A 24,318-nucleotide genomic window follows, 5' to 3' on the forward strand; every position below is an offset into this window, starting at 1 on the left:
CACTGTCCTTTCCTTCTCTCTCAGATGGATTTTGTGTACAGCATGTCACTTTTGAAAAACAGGTCTTTATTCATTTCTTGGTGAATAAAACATTCAAGAATCTTCCAAATCCGCATTTGCTCTAAAAAGCCTAAACACTAAAGTTAATCAGTATTTGAGTGAACATCACACCTACCTTTGTTGCCCTAAGCAGGGCCACAAGAGCTGGAGCACCTCCCCTACGAGGAAAGGCTGATGATTCAGTTGTGGTTATTCCAGTGGCTAAAAGGGGCCTGTAAGAGAGCTGGAGAGGGCCTGCAGTGACAGTACAAGGGGTAATGAGTACACTGAAAGAGAGCAGGTCTAGTTTGGATACCAGGAGGAAATTCTTTACTGTGAGGCTGGTGAGGAACTAAGAAGATTTCTCCCCATAGAAATGCCCCTGGAAGTGTTCAGGGTCACACTGGATGGGGCTTAGAGCAACCTGGTCTAGTGGAAGGTCCCCAGCCTACAGCAGGTGAAGCAGATGGTCCTTCAGTAGCACAGGCCATTCTATGATGATAGGATTTTATAATCTTGTAACACTAAATTAAAAATCTCCAGACAAATATCCTACTACTTTTACATTTCTTAGCATTGGAATTACCTACCCACCTAAAAAAAAGTCTGCATTCTTGCTTCAGAAATTGACTATTACAACCCATACTCTAAACATCTAAGTTCACTACATCAGTGAATGCTTTGAATTTACAAATTATAAATCTATTAGATTCACTACCAAAACACATCCTTTATTCCTAATAGTTTTATGGTGTGAATTTGAGATTTGTCTACATTAGTATTTTATTTCAGATAAGGGGCATGTTTCTGAATCTTCTGATCTGCTCCTTTTCCTGTGCTTTGGCACACATTACACCGGGAGCCTTGGAACTAGCAAACTAGACTTCTTTTAGAGGATGTGCTCCTACTTGTACCGAGTTTTCTGGGCCACAGAAGACCTAGTTCAAGAAAAACCCTTTAGAAACATATATAGCACAAACTTACGTCTTCAGCATAAGTTGTTTTGCTCCACAAATCCCCTTGCCAGGCTGTGGGATGTTCCAACACACACCCTAAGCACATCTTCTGCTCACCACAGCTCCAGTGCTGCCTGGGAGGCTCCACCTCAATTTCAGGAATAAGCTCGGCCTCCACAGCCATTCAGTGTAAGCCACACAAGTTCTCATTTGGGATTTGTTAGACACTGCATACATTATTCACTAATATTACACCAACTGTGAATGCCACAGCAACACACATAAGATGTGTAAAATTCCCCATCATCTGAGACGTTAGCATAATACAAGTTTGACATGAATGCTCCCAGCCAGATGAGGCTTAAAACAGAGCCCACAGCACCATCAGGACACATCAAGCAAATGTTTGGAAGATGCTGCAGACTACAAATGATTCAGATTCCTGCGCTGTGTGGTTTCCCAGTCACTTTCCTCTCTTCCTTGTATTTTGAGTCTGCTATCATTAAAAGAGAAAATTTTGAAGTAGCAGCTAAACTAATTTGACTTAAGGATTTTTGTGTGAAAGTATCAGAACAAAATAAAAAAAAAAAAAAACAGTTAAAACTTCTCAGTTGTTTTAAAAGGGAGGGACAGAAAAGAACCTGCCATTATTTTTTATTCTCAGTCAAAAATTCCACTAACTATTTATAGACAGCTCTAATATACTTGGCAGCAAGCAGTGGAAATTGGAAATCTAGCAGAGACACTGGCTCAGCTTCAACAAGATTCCTGATTTTAAGCACATAAGTAGTTCTATTCATGTCACACCCTACTATTCTGTCCAGCCAGGTACAAAGGAGGTTACCTGACTGACCACTGCCTGAATGTTGTACATATTCTCAGGTGGTAATCTACTGCAGCATTTTGCATTAGACAGAGTAGGAAAAAAACCAAAAAACAAGATTACAAAACCAAAATTAAACAATTCAAACAGTGAATACAGTCACCTAAATCTCAACTTGACAAAAAAGATTGAGAAGATTGAGGAAATCAGACAAAAAGGGAGTAGACCTGAAACTAGCAGGGGAAGCAAGAGACTATACTGCCTACCCATCCTACAATGAGCTACATCCCTTACAAGGCTTAGAAGCCTATTCTTAACTGATTTGACCCTATCATTAATTTGAACCTAACATTTGGCCTTATTGGAAACTTCTGCTGCTGTATTACTTTAAAAACTAGAAAAACCCCAAGTTTCTAGCTATTTTAAACAGGTGTTTAAAGTACCAAAACTCAGTTATTTTATGAAAGAACTGCTCAGCCCATTTGTACATGTTTGACTGCAGTAACTATCCTTTTCTGAAACCCCATTTCAGAATTTAAACTACGTCACATTTGAGAAGTGTCAGACTAGGGGAAAATTTTGATGCGTGGGCTGCACATTGCTTGTACAGCAGAGGGAAGAGCATTGCAAATTTGATTCATACTCTTCACATACTTCATACTTTTACCTACTGGTTTCTTTAAAAAAAAAAAAAAGTTTTTATTTTTTCATTATGCTAAATTATTTCTCATCTTAATTCTTTGTAAGTACAAGAACAAATGTTATGTTAGCACACAACAATCTATGTAGAGCTGGTGTACTGTATTTTAAAAAATTAAAATCAAAACCCCATAACCATCTACAAACAAACAGAAGATTTTACTACTCTGTCACAAGTTAGATAGTAACAGCAGGCCTTCATCAGGTCATATATTCTTAAAATATACTACTGCTGGTTATTCTTTTTTCCTCTCATCATTTGGGCCTGTACCATCCTGAAAAAGTGCTAATAGAAGATATTAAACCACTATTCATAAATAATAACTGCAACCATCAAAAACCTATTATAGGGTTGAAGAAATGAAAATATAATCTGCTATTAGTTCATGAATCTCTACCAGGAACCCACAAAACATCCAAGCTCCTGGTTCCAGATTACAGTATGACTCAGATTTACAACTAATTTTTTTTTCCAAAAAAGACTGAAATAGTGTAGGAGTACTTGATATTGGAGGGTGGAGGAGAATCACGAGGGTTTTTGAAAAGAAGGAAAACACTGCTCTACTGCTGCACCTTGATTAGTGAGCCTACATCTCATGTGCAAAAAAAAAAACCAAAAAAAAAACAAAACCAAGATATATCCAGAGAATAATGGTTTCAAAATCCAGAAAGCTCACTGGATTCATAAATAAAGTTACAACATCTATTTATTCAGTAGAAGGGCTAAGATGTCACAATCCAGACAGAGATCAAGGAGGAAATTTCATGGTTCTGATTGAAGCAAAAATAGGGGATTGAGAAATAAAACTGTAATTTTCAGATCTGCTATATTCTTTTTGGAACACTGGCCAGAGCAAACCAGGGAATACTAGAGTCAGTCGTATAGTGCTGCTCAGATTCAACTCCACCTTTATGACAGCAACAAAAAATTAGAATTAATTGCAACACATCCCAGCTACATTCGCTCTAGTGACACAAGTGACTTGAAAGCAAGCAGTTTACTGGGAAGGGCAATGGAGCAACAGTATATTTACAGCACATTTTGCACATATATCAAATATAAAAATCATAAAAACACTGCATGTTTATTGCATCTAGGAAAAATATCCTCATTTGAAAGATAAAACTGTTTTCTTTCCTTCTTGTTACTTATTACTAGAAATAAAACTTAGACTTTGACAAGTTTTTATATTCTTTAATGTGTTTCATATTCTTTCTGATAGAATTAAAAAGCACAGTAGAATTCCCAAGAAAACTTGTTTCCTTTTATGTATGAAAACAGTTCACAGAAACTACAGACCTTGCAAAGACTTGTGCAGACTTGTTTATGCATGATCTGATAACTGGAGTTTTTAGACCCCACGCACCTACTCACACTGAAACTGAACTTAAACCAAGTGTCATGCTGTCTGCCCAGCTGCCTTCCAGTAACACAAGACATAGTCTTGGTCCCTTGTTAATGCTTCACTGAACTAATTAAGGTGTAGAAGTAACCTTGCATAGTGTAACCCTGCACCCCTTCACAAGGATTTCAACAGCATAGTAAAAAAGCACAGCCAAAGGGGGAAAGAACACCTAAGGCAATACACTTTTTTTGCCTGTCCCTTCAACATCTGTGAAACACTGCTTTTTGTTAACCTCATGAAAACAACCTTGTGCAAAATTAAGTTCATTATTTATTATGAGCTATCTGATCTACTTCAGTTACAGCAGACAGATGAGATGTCACCAAGTTTCAAGGCAATCACAACATGTAGGTGCTTCAATTCTCACTACCGAAAAGAAACTGAATTGACAACAGTTCTTGCTCTAGCGTTATCAGCTGGGAAATTTCAATTGCTATGATAGGAAAGGCTATTAATTAGCTGCACTAACTTTCAGGAGTTGTCTATACAATGCTGTTTATTAAATATCCTCAGGACTTAGGAAGAATGAGATGAACTTGCTATAACTTGCTGGTCATAGCATACTGCATTCCTCAAAATGTACCATGAATCTCAACAAGTCAAAAAAGACATTAATAGAAGATAGATTGCCTGCAAGACATGAAAACTATTTTACCCAGATTATTAACTGCTTTAAATAAGAATCAGATCTTGAAATTGCTAAAGCGTACTCTTAATATTGACATGTGTGCACATATACTTGCATGGGTACACTCAGTACCCATGAAAGAACTCTGTGCATGGCAGCCTTGATATTTTTAGATTCTTTTGTTCAAACAGACTTGAATCATCAAAGCCAACAAATCATAAGGGAAATAGCCAATAAATTTATAATTTAGTAAAAATTATTTTGTTTCAGAGTTTTATGCAAGATCTATATTCTTCTTCGAAAAACTCCACTACAGTTACTGCATTGACTCGAGTCATTGATTCCAAACAGGAAACTCCAGAGAGCCTCATAGATTCTTTTTTCAAGTCTAGAAGCCATATATATGTATTTAAAAACTTTTAGAGACAATAGACAAATAGGTGCATATCGCCAAGACCCAAATTTACTCCCCCTCTCTTTGAAAAGATCTTTTCCTTTTTTCCTCCATCCATTCCATGTTATCTGCTATGAATCCTGTCATTTTTGTAGTGTAAGAATAATGCTGGTGCTGTATCTCACACATTAGCACGAGTACACCAGTTTTATTTCAAACACCGTGGAGTATCTAAGAAATAGATTTTCAAAATAAATTTGTGATAAATATGGAGTCTTCTTTACTTGGCTCATGATACAGTAACATACCACTGCATGGCTATTTTTCCTGTAACAGCACAAATGAGTTTTTCTCATTATTATGGCTTTACTGTGTCTGGAACTGTACAAACAAGAAAAACAACTCTTGCTCCACAGAACTCATTGCTTTGTAAAAACTGGGTATGATAAATTTTTATCAGATAAAGGAAAGGAAAAAAAAGATGCACAATGCATAAAACAACTGGAAATCTCAGCCAACCATGTTCCAAACATAATCAAATGGCAGTGCTTTACAAGTAAACACAGCACAGACAGGTGGGGTTGAAGAAAGCACGTATGATGATTTTGTGTTTCCCATGGACAGAACTACTCAAGTAGCGGGAAGCACAAGGGAAAGAATGGCTAGGCTTGAGTAATGTTAGTAAGTGATAAAGCTATCAGTACTAAAGAAATACAGCAGAACAACAGGAGAGTAAAACCAAGTGAAACAGAATTGTTATATACAGCTATCCTGTACTAACAACTATCTCCTCATTGTGCTTCACCCTCCCTCTCCCCCAAGTCACCAAGAAAAAAGTACAAAACTCCTGAGCACCAAAGGGAAAGGCTTGTCCCTTTCATGGAACATTTGGAAAGCCTGAATTACATTGTCCTGGAGGTAGTAACAGAGACAAGAGATTATGTGAAAACACTTTTAATACAGTAATTGTAAGATAAGAACAGTTAACATTACCACCTTTGTATGTGCTGGAAACAAGTGCACTTCTCACAGCCAGAATACTATTTCTCATATTGTAGAGGGTACTACAGCCTCTTGCCATGGGGGCTCCCAATAGTTAGAAAAGATAAACACAATCTTCTATTATGAGGGACTACAAACTGTTGGACAGTACTATGACTCCACAATTGCAGAATAAAGAAAAATAAAATCCTTTCTGTAGAGCTAGATAAGCATTTGACCAGATAGACAGTTTAGGCAGCTGCAGTTCAGCAGAGTGCAGCACAACCTCAAGACAGCCATAGTATACATAACATTGGTTGAAGAGAATAGAACGAAATCTCTTTCAAAACACTTAAGTATGTAATTTCCCACTATCAAACTACATCCCTGAGACTCACAAATTACCCCTGAAAAACTTCAAATGTGATAAAGCAGACACACAAGTAATTTGCTATACGGATTCTTGTTTTGGCTTTCCACATAGAAAGTATTTGTCACCGAAACTAAAAGATCACAATTACTCACACATGCCATAGTTCACAAATGAAGGCTTGTTTGTATGACCCTAAATGCACCTTCTATGCCTCCTCTCAGTAGTTGGTAAGAAAAAGTCTCACATTTTATGGGTCACAAAATCCCAAATTTTATTATATTACAGTACCTCTAGGCATTTTATGTAACATGAAATTTGAACTACATCCAGATTTCCTTCTTAAATATGCATAGACGTTCCTGTCTGACTGTCTGTCAATACATTCATGTAAGTCCTGGGCAGCAGAACCATCATTTCTATCAAACTGCTTTGCAAGGAATTGTAAACATCTATAAAATTCAGGATACATGTTTACCTCAGGGTCAAATTAACTCAAATGTGGTGGTACATTGCACTCCGAACCATCATGTCTTAGATGTAATTTCAGTGCAATTCAAAAGAACAAAGAGGCTTCCAGGAATGGATGGGTAGGTAGTTGAAAAAGGTGCATTTACAGAGGTGTGAATTGGCCCGCTCCCCCTTAATGTCACCAACTGAATGAAAAAGCCTATGGAGATGAATGACAAAAAAATAAGCTTCCTCCTTTCACTGAAACACAGCCATACTTCGAACCATACCATCTCCCTCAGCTTCGACAGAGACGGCATGAGGCTGCCCATTTCTAATACTCCTGTTCTCAGGCTCACCCACACCCCAGTCCCACCAGCAAAACTAGGAAAGGAGGTTCAAAGAAACTTGCATCCCGGGGATGTGCAGTGAGAAAACCAAAAAGCATCACACTGCAGTGCTCTGAAAAACCTTACCAAACAAACCATCACTTCCCCAGGGAGGGAAAAGCAGGCAGCCAGGAGCAAATATACACATACACACAGGCATTTCCTCTACAACAGGCTTCCAATGAAGCACAAATAGGAAGCAAGGTTTCAACACAGTAAGAGGAATAAACACCTTGGAGGAGAGAATGCCATCAAACAAGTATTTCCAAAATCCTTATCACCATATACCCTTACATTCATAATTATAATTGCCTTCCAGTATGCTATCCCTACACCTAGTACACCTCATCTCTTTGATACAAGCCCTTCTGATCTATGCTTTTCTTGATCAAAAAACTCACTACTTGTTTACACAAGTCATTAACTTCCTAAGGGTATTTTTATACTACTTTTTCTTTCTGCAATCCAGCTTCCTAAAAAAAAACCTTATTAAAATATATGGATAATACCAAAAAAAAAAAAACCTCTCTGTGGAAAACCCTGTCAAGAGTCATTCTGATTAACACCAGATGACTGAAGGTCAAGTTACATAGTAATTGCCTGCTCCTTTGTCCATCCAGTTCACAACCTTATCCTCCAAATGCCACTTCAGTTGTTTAACTTGAACATATTCACTGTTACTCAACAATGTAACTATCAATTCAAGCTTCACTTCCTGTGGATCACTCAGTTGTGCACATCTGCTCACTCCCCACAATTTCCAAGCGCTTTGGACTATTTCTTTTTTTGTAAGAGTAACAGTATCAAAAATCCAGTTAATAAAAATTTAAATAAAAAAACCTTACAATTCTGTATGTATTCCAGCATAGAAATTTCATTGTAGATTTGTTACTAAGTGTAACAGATCCCACACAGAATACAGTAATCCATAATAAAGAATGTTCTACCTCTGCCTCAAAGAAAATGCATCTGGTCTGAAGGAGCTCTTTTAGCAGCAGCAGCAGATCATCACTAAATCTCTTAATGCACTCTGCATCCACTCACTTAAACACAGCTGAAATATACAACAGGCTGTGTTTTAAATGAGCTGATGAGAGGAAATCAGTTGGTAGTAACATCTCTAAAACCAGACAAGGATAGGAGCTGGAGTTTTAAATAAAGTGGAACAGACACTGCTCTGAAAGTAGCCTATTTCCAGTTCCACAACAAAAACTCGGCAACTGGGTATTTCCCAGAAGGATCCTGTTGGCATTTAAATAATTTAGGACGACTCTTCATTCTCTATCTTCTCTCTGAGGGCAAGACTAATCTGCCTACACTGAGAACTGAAACTTCTCTGAAGAGGAGTTCAGATCATTAAGTCACGCTCCTGTTGCCTCACACTCCTTTTAATAAGCCTGCCTTTTCCCACATTGACTGCCTTAAATTACACCAAACCAAGACTCCCCACTTCACTCACACAGAATCAGTACAGAATCAGAAATGTGAAGTAACAAACTTTATGCACGCACAAGCATGAAACAGATACTATTTTCTGTGCTTCAGCTTCTACCTTTCTCAACATACTTTACAGGAATAGCGTTGGTATTAGTCTGTCACAAAAATTAAACCTCAGACAATAAAGAGCTTTTAGGAGACTATGCAAAGAATATATTAAAAGTATTTCTTGAGGGTTTGCTACCAGCCATGTCACATCTTGGAGTACACTAAATTCAGATCCAAGTTGGGTTTATAGTATGCTTCTGAAGTAAGCCTATTTTTAAGAAGAAAGCCCAGTACCAGCAAATCACCATTAGGTAGATATATGCTCTTTTATAAAGAGAGATCACGTGTGAAGTTAACAGCCAACTAGGGAAAGAAACAACAGCCATTTGTTGGGACACTCAGATTCAACCTGTGTATAACTGGAAAAAAAATATTTTCTTGAAGAAAGGGATGAAGAATGCTTTGGAAAAAGAGCTAAGTGAAAAACATATTACTTTCTTATGTTAATACCATTTACCAAACTTGATAGGCAGTTTTTTTGGATGTAGCTTCTTTTCAATGTACATGAAAAACATTGCTACACTTCTGCATTGATGAAAGCAGATTACATCCCCTACAATTCCTTACTGGTAACTTTGCCTAATAAGTAATAATAGTAAATAACAGTTTAAGGGCATTGTTTTTGCTGTGTGCTGGCTCTTAGAGAAACAAAAAGGGTATCTCTACAAGAGGTTCAGTTCTGAGAAAAAAGTATAAAGGACGCCGGGAATATCTCATTGTACCAGTTTTTCATTCATCATCTGTTATTGATAGTAGATACATATACAACTTTCTAAAATTAGGGAGTATTTTCAAGCTGATAGAAATTACAAAACTGAAGAGCAAGGCTTATTTGTGATAAAGCAGATATTGATTGTGAAGACAGCATACTTCCAAATTCTCACACTGTTTATACTTCACACTGAGTGTTATCCACTTGACTATTTACTTGCTTTTCCTTCCTGGATCATCTGCAGAAGTACTCAGAGGCTCAGCACTGACATTACATGGCAACTTTTAGATGGAATCTGCCATTATCAATGTTAGGCCACCAAGACAATGTGACTTCTCAAGACATTTGTGTCTTCACTCGAAGTATTTTATCTGGTTCAGTCCCCAGAAGGTAACTGGTTAGGCTTGCTATGGCTAAAGGCAACCACACAAACGGCATTTCTGCGGTCCTTTTTCCTCACCACTGTATAGGTGTCGCAAATGACTGGTTTGGGTTTTTTAAATTATCATGGGTAATGCTGCAACAGGTGATACTTCACTCTATTCTGCTTCTAAAAGGCTCTAAGGCACCAATAGCTATGGCTTTCCTTTTTAGGAAATGTATCTGGAAGAGGAAAACAGATACATTAGGCTTCAACGCATTAATTCAGCTGTAAAATAAAGGGTAAAAAATACTTTCGTTTCACATACATTTCACTCTATTAAAAGCCAAGCTGATAACAAAATTCAGCACTTGCTCCTACAGCCTTTATAAAGAGAGGCACTGAATTTTAAAATAGCAAAAAATGTGACACAGCATGGTGACAAGTACAAGATCAATGTCAGACATAATGCCTACATATTCAAATTCCTATTTATCTGCCTTTATATAATGAAGTATATTGCTAATTTAAGTACATATCCTTCCTGTTTAAGAGCAGGTTTCCAGATATAGGGAGAAAAGCATTCCCAGGACAATGGAACCCCACAAAGTACAAATCAACCTGATTACCTGTCTAAATAAATTAAAATATCATCAAGACACTTCAAAAATACATTGAAGGACAATGTATTTCAGTACAGGCATGAAGTAAGAGTCTTACATCAGTAAGAATCTAACACCATGATCCTTATGTTCAAAGCAGTAATTTATGCACCACATTCAACAATTCAAGTTTAAGCTAGTTCAGACCTCTTTCCCATCACGGTAACTCATCTCCCTCAAAAAAAATATTGTTTAATGTGATCATTTCAGTTGAGCAATACACATATCTGAGAAACTGCATGCTTATGTCAAATCAGGTGCTTTGAGCACTTTATGGGCTCCTAAATGCACAGTATGGTCAGTAAGCAAGACCTCAGATTAAAAATTTAAATTCAGCTTTATTTTAATCATCAGTTGTTTCTGAAAGCTTTTGCATTTTATGCCAAACTCCTTCATGGCCAACACTTTAAACTGCTGTCTCAGACTTCAGATCCACCTCCTTTGTAAAGCTACAAAATACGGATGGCTTCAGAAAACTGATGGAAGACAGTCAAACACAGACCTATTCACTTAACTCTCACATACATATTCGTGGCTTCCATGCTTTTATTTAACATTTTAAGACTGATGTACAGCTGAATATTTCAAGATATTAATTCCAAAAAAGTCACTATCAAGCACTTTCTGTTAGTTAGGAGTATGGGATGTCTCTCAACTCCCCAGCCATGACCTTAAATTCACTCTCTGGGCAGATCTGACTTGAAGGATGTCATCACTGTGTAGGACTGTGCCGCTCCTCCTAATCTGCACAGTTAGAAAAAACGATCTCTTACTTCAGGAAAACTCCTCATGGACCCTAAAAGCACCTACACTGTGTTTGCATGGCTTTGGTAGCAGGGGGATTATAGGAATGGCTTTCTGCAAGAAGCTGCAGGAAGCTTTCACTGTGTTGAGGAGAGCCAATGCCAGCTCCAAGACAGATGTGCTGCTGGCCAAGGCTGAGCCCTTTAGAAATGGTGTAAAGCCTGTGTGATAACTTATTCAAGAAGAAAAAAAGAGTTCTTGTGCAGATGTAACTGTGGCCACAGAAGAGCAGAGTAAGAATATTTCAACAGAATGACTAGGTGGAAGAGACCTTCAAGATCATTGAGTCCAACCCATTCCCTAACACCACAGCTAGACCATGGCACCTACTGCCATATGCAATCCTTTTTTAAACACATCCAGGATGGTAACTCCACCACCTCCCCAGGCAGACCACTACAGAACTTTATTAATACATGAAAGGAGCAAATTTGAAAACACCAAGGCCAGTAGAGAAGGAGGAGTAGGTGCTCCAGGCACTGGTGCTGAGATTCCTTAGCAGACCACGGTACAGCCAGCCCATGGAGAGACAGCTGTGCCCCTGCAGCCCATGGGGGACCACAGGGATGCAGAGACCCACCTGCAGCTGTGAAGACCCACACCGGAGCAGGTGGAGTTGAGAGGAGGCTGTGACACCACGGGATGCCCATGCTAGAGCAAGCTCCTGACAGGGGATCTGCAACCCCACAGAGAGAGAAGCTCATACTGGAGGTTTCCTGCTAGAACTTGTGAGGAATCCAGGCTGGAGTAGGCTGTTCTTTAAAGACTGCACCCCAAGGGAAAATGGCCCATGAGGCAACTTTTCACAGAGAACTGCTGCCGGTGGGAAGAACTCACACTGGAGAAGATCATGGAGAACTGTCTCATGCAAGGGGCCCCACACTGGAGCAGGGGAAAGACTCCTCTCCCTGAGCAGCAGCAGGGATGAACTGTGGTGAACTGACCTAACCCCCATTCCCTATCTCCCTTTGCCACTGCCAGGGAGGTAAAGCTGAGAAAGAGGTAAGGGTGGGGCACGGTGTTTTTACTTCTCATTTCCCTGCTCCAATTTTATTAAATTCAGTTAATATTTCTAACTCAAGTCTGTTTGGTCTATGACAATATTTGGTGAGTGATCTCTCTGAAGGACCTTATCTCAACCCATTAACCCTTTGTTATACACTCTCTACCCTGTTCAGTTGCAGAGTGGTTTTGGTGGGTGCCTGGTGTTCAGTCAGGGTCCGCCCACTACAGCACCACACACAAGCTTTGCAATTCCAGCTGAAAGTGAGGAAAGCAGACTGTGATCCTCACTAAGGCAAGAGCATAAATGTATAGTTCTTTTCCCTAAGCCTTACTCATCTACAGTGTAAAGGCAAAAGGCCAGTGTACTGCTCCATATTTCCACAACAGATTAGGAAAACCCGAAAGCTAGTATTGTGGACCTAAAAAGAGGTTAGTAATATTATCACTCAGCTGTGGTATATTGGATTGTCATTTGCACGAGAACTGTGATACCACTGAGGCACAGATGAGAGACACAACAGATAATTTAAAATCTGGAATTGAAGCGAGACAAACTAAATGACACCTAAGCAACAGACACTGGAAACAGCATTAGCTGGATCAGCAACAACAGGGAGGTAGGTCATTAGTAACAGGACTCCATAAACATGCAGCTCCCAGGCACATCCTGCAGTAAAGCTGCTGGAGTGCCAAAATGCCAAATGCCAGTATCAGCCAGAAAAGGCATCACAAAAAAGGATGCTTAAAAATACTGACGAAAGCCATTCAATGAATTACAAAATGTTCAAAGATCTCTACTTGTTTATTCACCTATTTGCTGAAGTACAGGTCAAATGCAGGAATCTAATGTTCCTGTAACACCCCTCTGCCTGAGAATATTTGGAAGGCTAGAGATCAAGACCTCAAGCAATTTCCAAGCACTTCTGGCATTCAAACCCTTTTTTTTTTGCTTGCCTGTAAGAGTAACCTCTTAGACTGATTAGATGCTCACTCAGCCACTGTAACACCCTTAAAATAAAAGGCTAGTTCCTTTCCTCCCTTCTATTTGCCTAACCTCTTAAAAAACAGCTGTTCTTGCAGACACCTAGGCCTCCTATTCCACTCTGAAGAACAGTTCTGCCACCTTTAGCTGTGAATGTGACTTAACAAGACATCCCAATCTTTCCTCCCCCTTGCCATCCCAGCTCTCCTGTTGTCATGAATCTCCCCAGCCACAGACACCAGCTGAACTTTAGCCATGGGACTGACTGCTCGTTCAGTACCTTTAGATAGGAAACATGACAAATGGGAGGTGCCCTGACACGGGGAGCTATTTCTACTAATTACACAATCACCCAAATCCATCCCCGTCACTGCTTCCAGCTGCAAGCTGCTGTGATCAAGAGTCATGTGTCTGATGTCATTCATCTTCCTGACTTAAGAGTAGACATCTCTCTCAGATTATTTTAACTGATGTTATAGATCATGGATCTATAGATCATGGAAAGGACATATGTTCCTTCTCCATACTTTTGAAAAATTTGAAATAAAGAAATATGTATTCTCCCAAGTCCAGTTACAAATATTTTAATGTGGCTTAAACACACATTTTAGTTAAATCCTTGTGCACTCTCCCTGAGCACTTCTTTAGAAGAGAAAAAGTGAAAAAATGTGATTCTTCAGTAATACGAAGAGCAGGCTGAAGTAAACACAACAATATTACAAACAAAAAAGCACCTTAATTAGGACTCTAGAATGAATCTCTGTTTGAAAATTACTCTGTTGAACTCTGTTCAGGAAATAAAGGAAGGGAAGGTTAAAGTCTCCACTCAAATCTATGTGATAAGAGAAGCACATATATATGGACTTGTTTACTGCATGTGATGTATTCATTATCTCAGTCCCAATTACTATAATATCCCTAATGGAAGCTTCTATTTGAGATACCACATACAATTTCAGAGAAGGAAAACGCCATACAATGGTATACTAATTCAGTGGATTATAATACCCTTTGTGAAGCATATGAAAAAAGGCATTAAGCAAAGTCTTATGAAAATCCATATACAGCTAAAATCTAGAGGTCAGAGCATATGAATATAAGAGCATGCATTCCCACTACAAGGCACATCAAACAAGACTTCATTTTTCTGTTCTAAACTGCTTACCTTTAGTTATTTTAAAGTCCTTTCTAAAGGAGAAGCTCCTTAAATGAGTAGGATTGTTATATTTTTAAAAACATAATTGACTAGAACAAACTTATTTCTAGTAACACTAGATATAAATTAGAAGAAAATCTTATTTTTTCCACAAAAGAACTATTCCCACAATCCTTCTGTACTTAAAGGGACTTATCTGTATCTCCCAACAGGAGCTATAAAGCTGGAGTAATAGAACCAAGCTACAGGACCATCTAGCAGACTTATTTTTTTTTAACTTTTCAATACAAGAAACTTCATTACAGACTTCCACCACATGCCAAAGTGTGCTCAAACTGCTTTTTAGAACACTCTATTGTCTTATGGCTACAACTGACTTTGAATGTCCGCTCTAGCTACCCAGAGTCAGTCCCAAGGGCTTCCACTGAGCAGAGGAAACATCTCCAAGGTTAAGCAAAGGGTAGTCATGAATTACACACAATCAGATGGGTGAAACATGAAGTTCCCATCCCAATACACAGTCCAAATGTACTTTCCACTCCCAGAGAAACATAACTAGTTCACTTTCATTGCTTTGTGCAATATTAATTACTAAGTGTGAGCACGCTGAGCTTTCTTGCACAACAAAAAATTCCACAAGAAAATAAATGTATCTGGGAAAGTCCTATAAGTACTGAAGCTCACAAAATGCTTAAGTAAGAGACCACCTTGTCTCAACGTACTAAACCAAATGGTTTTGTGTGACTCCCTTCCCCCCCTTCAAAACATGCTCTACTTTTAATCTTTCCTATTTTTGGGGAGGCTCTTATTTTTGCTTGCTAACTTCCTGACTAGTTCCAAGAAGTTGCTCCTCACAAAATAGCTGAGAAAGATATACAGAAATTCCATACTAACATAAAATTTAGTGTCAAATAGAATAGCAGGAAAAAAAAATTAGTATGTAACTATTAAATATGCCAACCTTGGTAAGACATCACCACAACAACTGGTGTACCAAAAGTTACAGTATATCCAAATTTAAAGCATCTGTTCAGAGAAACAGGTCTGAACCACAACTCAGATTAGGGCTCTTTTGAAGTGCTTACACTGATCTGTCAATTATGCTGAATTTCGTAGTTTTAACTTAGATACTCAGAAGAATCAATAGCATGTATTTCAAAGCAATTGTAAAGCTTTGCATAATGAATCATCAGTAAACTAACAACTGCAGAAAAAAATCAAGAGTAGGAAACAAAAAAAGAAGATAGAACAACACAATTCTTCAGAGTATGGTATAATACAGCCTGCTATAAACCACTCAGCATTTATTTCTACTGAGGGGATAAACACAGGAACTCAAATCTACAACCAATTTTTTTTTTTAGCATCCAATGCACTGATACCCAGCATTTTCTTAGAACCATGTAAACTATGAAGGCTCAATTTTGCCAACAGACACCTCAAGTAATAACTGGTACTGCAAAAACACCACAGCTAGTAATTCTGAAATGCATACAAGCTAAAAACATCCCAGGATGTCAACAAATCACACTCTCTCAATTATTGCCTGGCTAGATATCTCAGCTGTTCCAGTATTTTAACATAATCATTAACTATCTGGGACAGTATAAATGGAACACTAAAACTAGAAAACGCAGACATTTAAGAAAGCAAAACCACACTATTTACACAGTACAAAGAGGACTCATGAATTTTTAAAAAACCTGTAAGGAAATTAGTGAATTATACTTAGTAAGTATGGAAATAATGTCTACACCTTGGGAAACTTGAGGCATCTGGTAAAAGGTACATTATGTGTGAAGGGATGTACCTAACACACCAAAGGCACAGAGTTTAAAAATTTGAGATTTCTAACAAACCACAAGACTGAAAATAATTTCAAGTTTTAGCCAGACCAAGTACAAAACAATAAATATTCAGTGCTTAGTTGAAAATATTATTGATACAGTTTGATACAGTTTACTGATATTAAAAAAGGAGTGACGGAAGCAAAGGAATCAAACAGATTCACCTGTAGGGTCCTTCCACCACAAAAGCAGTAGAGTTCTTCCTCTCCTAGCAATGACAGGACTGATGAAAAAGCCATGCTAATTACATGCTTTGCTCTGATGACAATGGAGTCAGGTGGCTTCTGTCATGATTCTGGTTACAAATACACTTCTGCTCTTCCTCTGGCTGACAGTATTCTCATTTAGTGCATAATAACAATCACACTGACTACCTTATATTCAATTTTCTAACTTTTTGCTACAAAGTTGTTTAGGATATGGGATTTTTTCTTCTCCTCTTGAATGAATGTTGCTTTAAATACTGTCCACGTGACTTCAGACATTTTGACTACAGATGCAATATTGACTCTGAACAGTCAGTAGAGTATGTACATACTTGGACAAGTTGACATACAATTAACTTATTAGACAACATAAATTTCTACAGTGTTAAAATTAGGACATGTTCTCTTAAAGGACTACAAAACTCTTCTAATAAATTAAAGGCAGTGGTTTTGCCAATAATATGATTTACAGCTTAGCAAAATATCTCTGTTCAGTATATCACAAAATATCACTAAAGACTGACATTCAAGAGTTTAAAATGAAGTCATTTTTTAAGTCAAGTGATTCCTTTAGGACAGTCTGTTCTGGCTTTAGAGTTCAACTTCTTTAGAAAATCAAATAAACTGCCTGGCAGACTTTATTTGCTTACATGATTCAGGCTATTGTTTCAAACAAGGTGAATGAACCCAAAGAACTATATATTCTTCCTCATCTCATACCATCATTAACAAACTGACATGCAAGTGAAATTCAGGTCCTGACAAGTGAACTTTTATAACAATTTTACTTGTCTTCCCTTGTAACTTCAAGCAACATCTATACCACAGAAACCTGGAATGTTTCTAATCCAAAATTAAATGTTTTAAAGCTTATGTAAGTGTACTATATTTTCCTTTAACAGGACGAAATAATATTAGTAAGCACTGTAGTCTCAATAGTCACAGTTTCAATCACAATTTTGGAGAATAATCCTTTCCTGATCTCCACTACTGTTTCTCAGTCATTAGAGCTTCCAAGGGTACTCACCAGCCCAAAAACCAACCTAGAGATAGGGATAATTAAGATCAACCTATTCTGCCACCATTTCTACCTTGGAACTCTTTTAGTGTCCCTGTCCTACTACTGTAAATATTTTTCTTTGACACACATTTACATCTGGAAGTCAGAAGCAGGGAGATTCATCTACTGTACCGCTGCACTGACTGTTACCAACTATGCAAAACTTTATAGAAATTTCCTGTAGTCTTCTGCTCAGTGTGACAGAAATTCAAATTAATATATCTGGGTGACAAATATAGTTAAGACTACATAAAGTTTGAATTTCCAGAAATCTGAAGAAGCCAAATACCCATGCTTCCAGACTCCATTCCAAAAGAAGGCACGTCCTAGTTGTACACTATATCACCTCAGAGACTTTTCATAACTCAGCCTCTGCTCTGAACATCAATCCCTCACAAACTGGTCCTGAAAGTGCTCCATCACATCAATTAGATATAAACCATCATCATGTCAACAGTTAAATAAAAGTCAAACAAAATGGTAACATTAGAAATTCAGTTCTCCAACCTAAGCTCATGTTTTAGCATGAAAAGAAATAAGATCAGCATCCCTAGAGGTACTTTAAACATGTGTAGATGTGCTGTTTAGGGACATGGTTTAATGATGGACTTGGCTGGATTTGCAATTGGACTCTATGATCTTGAAGGTCTTCCCTAACCTACATGATTCTGTGATTCCAAGATTTACTTAATTTTCAGCTGATCAATCACAGAACTTTGGCTTAAAAATACTTCCCCCAAGAACAGGACTGATTTCTCAAACAACATTTCTTCCCCTAAAAAATTACTTGCACAACATATGGTTCTGTTTTAAACTCAGATAAACTGTTATGGCCTCTGAGATAAGCAGAAATGTCTTGGTATTTGTTCCAGTAAAAGCTAGGCCAGGATTATATAGAGACACATAAAACTAATTATTTCTTGGATATAAAACTCTCAAGCCAACAGGAAGGCTGGTAATATAAACCAAAAAATACGTTGCCCAATGTCCTACCAAGCCGTAATTCTTGTTAGTCGGTGCTATTCCAATATTTCACTCATCAGTATTCCTCCTTCTCAAATTTTTATAATTATAGTCATCATCAGAAAGAAGGTTTGAAAAATTCACCAACTACAGGGAAACAGAGAAACACTCTCTGGAGAGCTCAATGCCCACATAACAACCTTGGTGAATTTAGTATTTTAATTAGCAGAAAATTCCAGACATTTTAGCTGTGCAACTGCATAATGGAAGGCAACTGAAGTGATGCACCATTGCTTTTCCAAGCATGCATTTACCTTGGGTAGTGCCTACTGCATTCAAAGCCTTAACATAATGATGTTTGCAAGGCTCTGCTCAGGATCAACATTACAGTCCAGAGCTATGCTGACAGCAGTGTCTTGATCAAATTCATGTCAATACTAAATCAGTTTAGTTCAGAAGAGCTAAAAGAAGTTGTACAGAAAGGTAAAATGCTTCAATAAGACATAGTTCCCAGTCTCACTTTCTTCTCCTGAAATAAATAAATGGGAGAAATCAAAGTGAAAGCTAGAGAAAGGGCTACGCTACTCAAGTAAATGCTTGCTTTTGTTTTGGGTACTTTAGCCTGGGGAGGACAAAGTTCCTTTCCTTTGGGCAGTGATAGTGGTCAGAACTTCAGACATTTTTACCAGAAACTGTTATGAAAAACGAATTCTTTATGAGGAAGAAATGACAGAGCACGCTGATCGAAATCAGAAGCGTCTTCTCATTCCTGGCAGTGGCACTAATGAATGGTGATGTGTTTTTTAAAAAAGCAGAAGAAACCTATGAAGCCTTCTTGGCTGAACTTTCAAAAGTCTTGATTAAAGGTCTAAGAAAAATGTTATTCCAAAAGAATTTAATTTGGTTGGTTTTTCTCTAACTAAAGATTATGCTTGTGATTTAAATTTTTGTGAGGGAAATGCTGACAGTAACACCTAAGTTAGAGTATAACAATTCAAAAGGTTTTACTCAGGTAAAGCTGATGAGGAATATCACAATAATAATTTTAATTTCAATTCAATGATGAGTATAATAAAACCAGCACATTGAGTTTTTTTTAAGTCTTTTCACAGAAATTATTTTTTTTAAATACATTAAGTAAGCAAACAGAACAGCTTAATATACCCAAACTTGAGATTTTTGCTACCACTTCCTGCTCCTCCATTAGCTAACTCCTTTTCAGTTGTGCCTGTAGTTTACCTTTTGACATGACACCCTCTTGCTTTACTTAATATGAATTTAAAAGACTGGTCAGTGCCCCACTTTGTTCAAGCAAATACACCTGCTCAAAAATTAAACTTTACCAGTATAACTATTAGGTTATGGCTACTGGCACAGTTGTAGCCCTGTTTGAAGACTTCCTTAATTTTCTACTCATGTAAATGTCAAATGCTCCTACCAGCTTACGTAGTACATCTACGTTTTTAGAGTTTGGACTGATTGTTGCAGCACAAGTGTGTGCTGGACAAAACACTGTGCAAAGGTAAATCTGAAATATCTTGATGTTCAAGACACAAGCTTGCTTTTTAAACAATGAAAGAGATTCCAATTACTTTTGTTCAATTTCATATTTAGAGCGAAACCGTCTACTTCAGAAATCACAGAAGCAGAGCCCCTGTCAGTGTCCTCCTCAGGGCAAGGCACATGCCCAGCTCTGTGCCAAAGGCTGCTTCTCCTGCTTGAGGCCCACGGACACAACCTATGCTTGACTTCATAAAACAAACACAACTCCCTGGGAAAACATGAGACGACTCTCTTTGTCAAGTATCTGTGTTTTGATCTGTTATGTGTTAATGAGCCACCTTTATTCTGTAAGAACCAACCTCAGTACATTTACACAAACATTTTTCATTAGCAGTTGTTTCAACAAGGGTTTATACCCAGGGATGAAATCCTATTCGGTATGAACTGCAGACAGGCTGAGCAGAAGCAAAGGTCCCTGGAAGGTCTTCTAGGCCTGTGCCGATGTGTCACGAACTCATCACGGTCGCCAGCCCCCGACCCCGCGGCCCGGAGGGGCCGCCCTGCCCCCGACACCAGGCCTCGTTCGTCCTGTCCGGACGTGGAACATCTCGCAAGCATCCATCCCTATTATCCACAGGCAGCGATTACTCGTGACTCAGAGGATTTGGGGCTGGCTTGTTTGTGCGGCCCCGCGCCAACTCCGGAGTTCCCGGCAACGCACATCTGCGGGAGAGCAAGCCCAGGGCAGCTGGGCCAAATCCCAGAATCCCGGCCCCAGTTTTAAAGACTTCCCAGAGGAGATTTCCGTCTACCCCCACAAATAATAGATGAATAAATAAATTAACAACACACAAGAAACCCCAATCAAAACAAACAAAAAAACCCGGAGCGAATTCGGAAACAGTCGAGCTCGAAGGAGGAGACGGGTCTGGGGGCAGAGAAGGGAACTACGGGGACACCAGCCGGGCCTGGCGGCAGTCCTGGGAGGCTCCAGGGATCCCGCCGAGGCCGGCCGGGAGAAAGGCCGCTTTGTTCCCCCTCCCCCGCGGCCGCCTCCCGGCCCGCGAGACGGAGGCGGACGGGCGGCGTCACTGCCCGGTACCTACCGCAGCAGGAGACGACGAGGAGCAGGAGTTGCGCTGACCTCCAAGCCGGGGAGCCCTCTGCGCTCCCCCAAGGGGCCATAACACCCGCCCGCGGGGAGGCGGCGCGGAGCCGGAGCTGCCACCGCCGCGCCCCCGACACGGAGCCGGAGCTGCCGCCGCCGCAGGAGGGGCCGGCGGCGCCTCGCCCCCTCGCCCGCCGGAGCCGCCGCCTCGGGGAGCGCTAGCGGCCCGCACGCCTCGGCCGCCCGTCCGCCCGCCGAGCCATGAGCCGCCACCGCCGCCGGCCTCGGCCTCCCTCCCCGCGCGCCGCTTCCTCCTCCCGGCTGGGCTCCGCCGCGGCTGCGCACTGCCGGCACGAGCGCATGGAGCCGCTCCCGGCAGCCGCGGGCCGGGCGGGCGAGCGGGGCGGAGCGGCGGCCCCCAGACAGCGGGGCGGGCCCGGGCCGCCGCGCTCGGCCAGCACCGCCCCGCCGGCTCCTCCTTCGGCTCCTCCTTCGTCACCTCCTCCCTCACCTCCTCCCTCCCCTCCCACTCCGTCGCCGGCGGGGCCGCCGGGTTTTGGCCCGCCCCGTCCCAACGAGGCGGCCGCCGGCAGCCGTGGGAGCTGAGGCCACATCCGGAGGAGGGAGGCTGAATGTCCCGGCGGCTGAGCGGCCCGGATCCCCGGCCCACACAGGATAACCCAGTGGCTGTGTGAGTGCCCTGGCTCCCCGCACTGAGTAAAACTGCCTGAGTCCAAACCAGTCTGTAAAGCACAGGGGTACTCTGGCAGCTGCTGTGCTTCTGACCTCCAAATCTGCATTTCAACAGTGAGACCGAAAAATTACCGTGGGAGCACAAAATGCGCACCTGCTTTTTGCAAGATGCGAAACCATGGACCCCACAGAAATTCCTGGTGACGCTTCCTGTTCTATTAGGGTTGCCCGTTTTCCTGCTGCATAGTTAACCTGTTTTCAAAAGCAAGTGGGATTCACAGCACAATTTTTATATTTAGTTTTAATTTTACAATGCCTGTTGCAGACCATGAGAAACGTTTATTGACCCTGTTCGACTAGAACCATTTGTTTTGAATAACAAAGTGTTGACATTATCAAGAAAATCAAAAGTTAACTAATGTTGGTAAGGCTTTATAGCTACCTTGAAAGCAGACCTGTTGAGTCAGGCCAGAGCTCTTGCTCCACAATTGGCCATTGCTATGGAGAGTGCTCTATGCTATTTCTTCTCATTCATCTTATTTTTTCATAGAATCATGAAATCATTTTGGTTGGAAAACACTCTTAAAATCATTGAATCTAACTGTAAATATAGCATTGCCAAGTCCACTACTAAACCATGTCTCCACATGCCACATCTACATATCCTTCAAATACTTCCAGGAATGGTGAGTCAACTACTTGCCTGTTCTAATGCTTGACAACCCTTTCTGTGAAGAAATATATCCTAATATCCAATAACTTTTCCCGTCACAACTTGATACCACTTATTTTCATTTACTGTTCTGTGATTCCTCCTGCATTTATTTCTAAATCCCCATCTATCTGGGAAGGAAGAGAAATACATTGGTAATATGTCTCATTTGAAGGGAGGAGATGTTTATTTAAGGGTGAGCATCTGGATGAAGATTCAGCATTAATAATTGTCATGAAAGAAAGGAAGGTAAACCAGCCAAGCATGAATGCTTTCCAGCTCTGGGGGAAAAACACCCTGAGATGGCATCATTGAGTTTAGCAGTACACAGTGGATTGGTCTTCAGTACATTTGTCCAGTCACAGTTTGAGTCTATGAGGGTTCATCCCTCCGAAGTCATGAGTTTGCACACAAAATTAACATTTCATGGAAGAAGAAGACACAGCCTGTAGGTTTATACGAACAAGCATTCACTGTAGCCTGGCCAACAATCTTAGGTTTCTTTCTACTCACAAGTCTAACTGACTTCTTCAGTGAAACCTCAGGTGGCCTTTTCTCATGCACTCTATCCCATTCCTTTTTTTATTTTAAATTATTAACAATGGAGCACTGAAGGAATGCTCAGGAAGTCTGTTCTGTAGCTACTGAGGGAGGCATTATGCTTTTAGGAACAGACTATGAACACACAGAGACTTCTAACCCTCCCACAATAATTACAGCTGTAACTGAGAGATGTGATATGATATGATTCTCTTTCCATAGATTTTTGTTGCATAACAAAGAAGACAACACTAATTATCTTTTAAGATTAAATGCAATTCCAAACAACTAAAGTATCTGTGATGGCAAAAGTACTTTCAACCTACTGCACAAACAAGTGGCCTACCCTTTACCATGTATCAAGACTGATGGTTCATGACAGAGAGAAGAGCATCAACCCCTGGCATCAGGGGCTTAATTCCAACATCCTTCCTAAAAATGCAGAGTGAAGATAGATATGCAAAAGAATCTTGCCTCAGTACTAAATGAGCTTGGCAAACTAAAGGTGAGATACCAAAGTGATGATCTGAAGAAAAAAAACAACTGCAGGAGCAGTTTGCCTGCATATGAGATGAGCTGAATCTTACAAGTCCAGGGAAGGGAATGTGTTAGTAGTCCAGATAAAACACTCAGAATGTCAAGCAACATCTACTCACATAACACACTTAGCAAGTCCACCAGATCTATGAACTTCTTTCCTAGCTAAATTGCCTGAGTAAAAAGTCTTATTATTTTGGCATTTTTTTGCTACTTCTTTTGGTCTCTGTTGAGAGCTTTCTTAATCTCTTGGATGTTTTGGGAGAATATCTTGAGTCCTATGCCCGAAAAGTATGTTGTAAATCACAGTCGTAACTTTATGTACATGAAATTCTAATCATGACTGAATTTTTTGTTTGGATTTTTTCTGTACTCTTATCTGAAGATGACTAATAGAAGTTTATTACTATGAATAATTTTAAACTGGCAGAGATGTTGACAGCACCTTTTTTTTGTATTTGAAAGCAGATGAAGATAAAACATCCACAAAGCTTCACCTTGAACCAAATCAAGATTGCTGTTACAGGCAGTTATTCTTCTGTCTGATACTTTAGTTTGTCACATGAAGCTACTGAGGCAGCTTCAGCAAGAATTATCAGGCACCCACTGACAATATCAGCATATGATTTTTTTCCCTCCTGTACTTTTCTTTGCAACATTATTGTGTTTTTAATGATCAGTTGGGTATAGTCACTTCAGTTTCACTTCACTTCCTGCTAAATGCACTTCCTTTTGCCATCCTTGCTCTTCTTTTTTTTACTCTTCCTGTTAGCAAATGCCACCTACG

The 24,318-nt window shown here is 39.8% G+C and overlaps 1 protein-coding gene across 1 annotated transcript in view; it reads right to left on the minus strand.

The window, feature by feature from the left end:
* Positions 1-21,219, minus strand: part of LRP12 (LDL receptor related protein 12) — a 49,553-nt gene extending 28,334 nt beyond the window's left edge. Inside the window, exon 1 of the mRNA XM_015619191.3 lies at positions 21,048-21,219. Within this exon, the coding sequence (XP_015474677.1) occupies positions 21,048-21,126 (79 nt within the window). The 5' untranslated portion in view covers positions 21,127-21,219. The remainder of the gene's footprint in view (positions 1-21,047) is intronic.
* Positions 21,220-24,318: the final 3,099 nt, after the last annotated feature.

The sequence above is a fragment of the Parus major genome, chromosome 2 (genome assembly GCF_001522545.3).
Source record: "Parus major isolate Abel chromosome 2, Parus_major1.1, whole genome shotgun sequence".
Lineage (NCBI taxonomy): Eukaryota > Metazoa > Chordata > Aves > Passeriformes > Paridae > Parus > Parus major.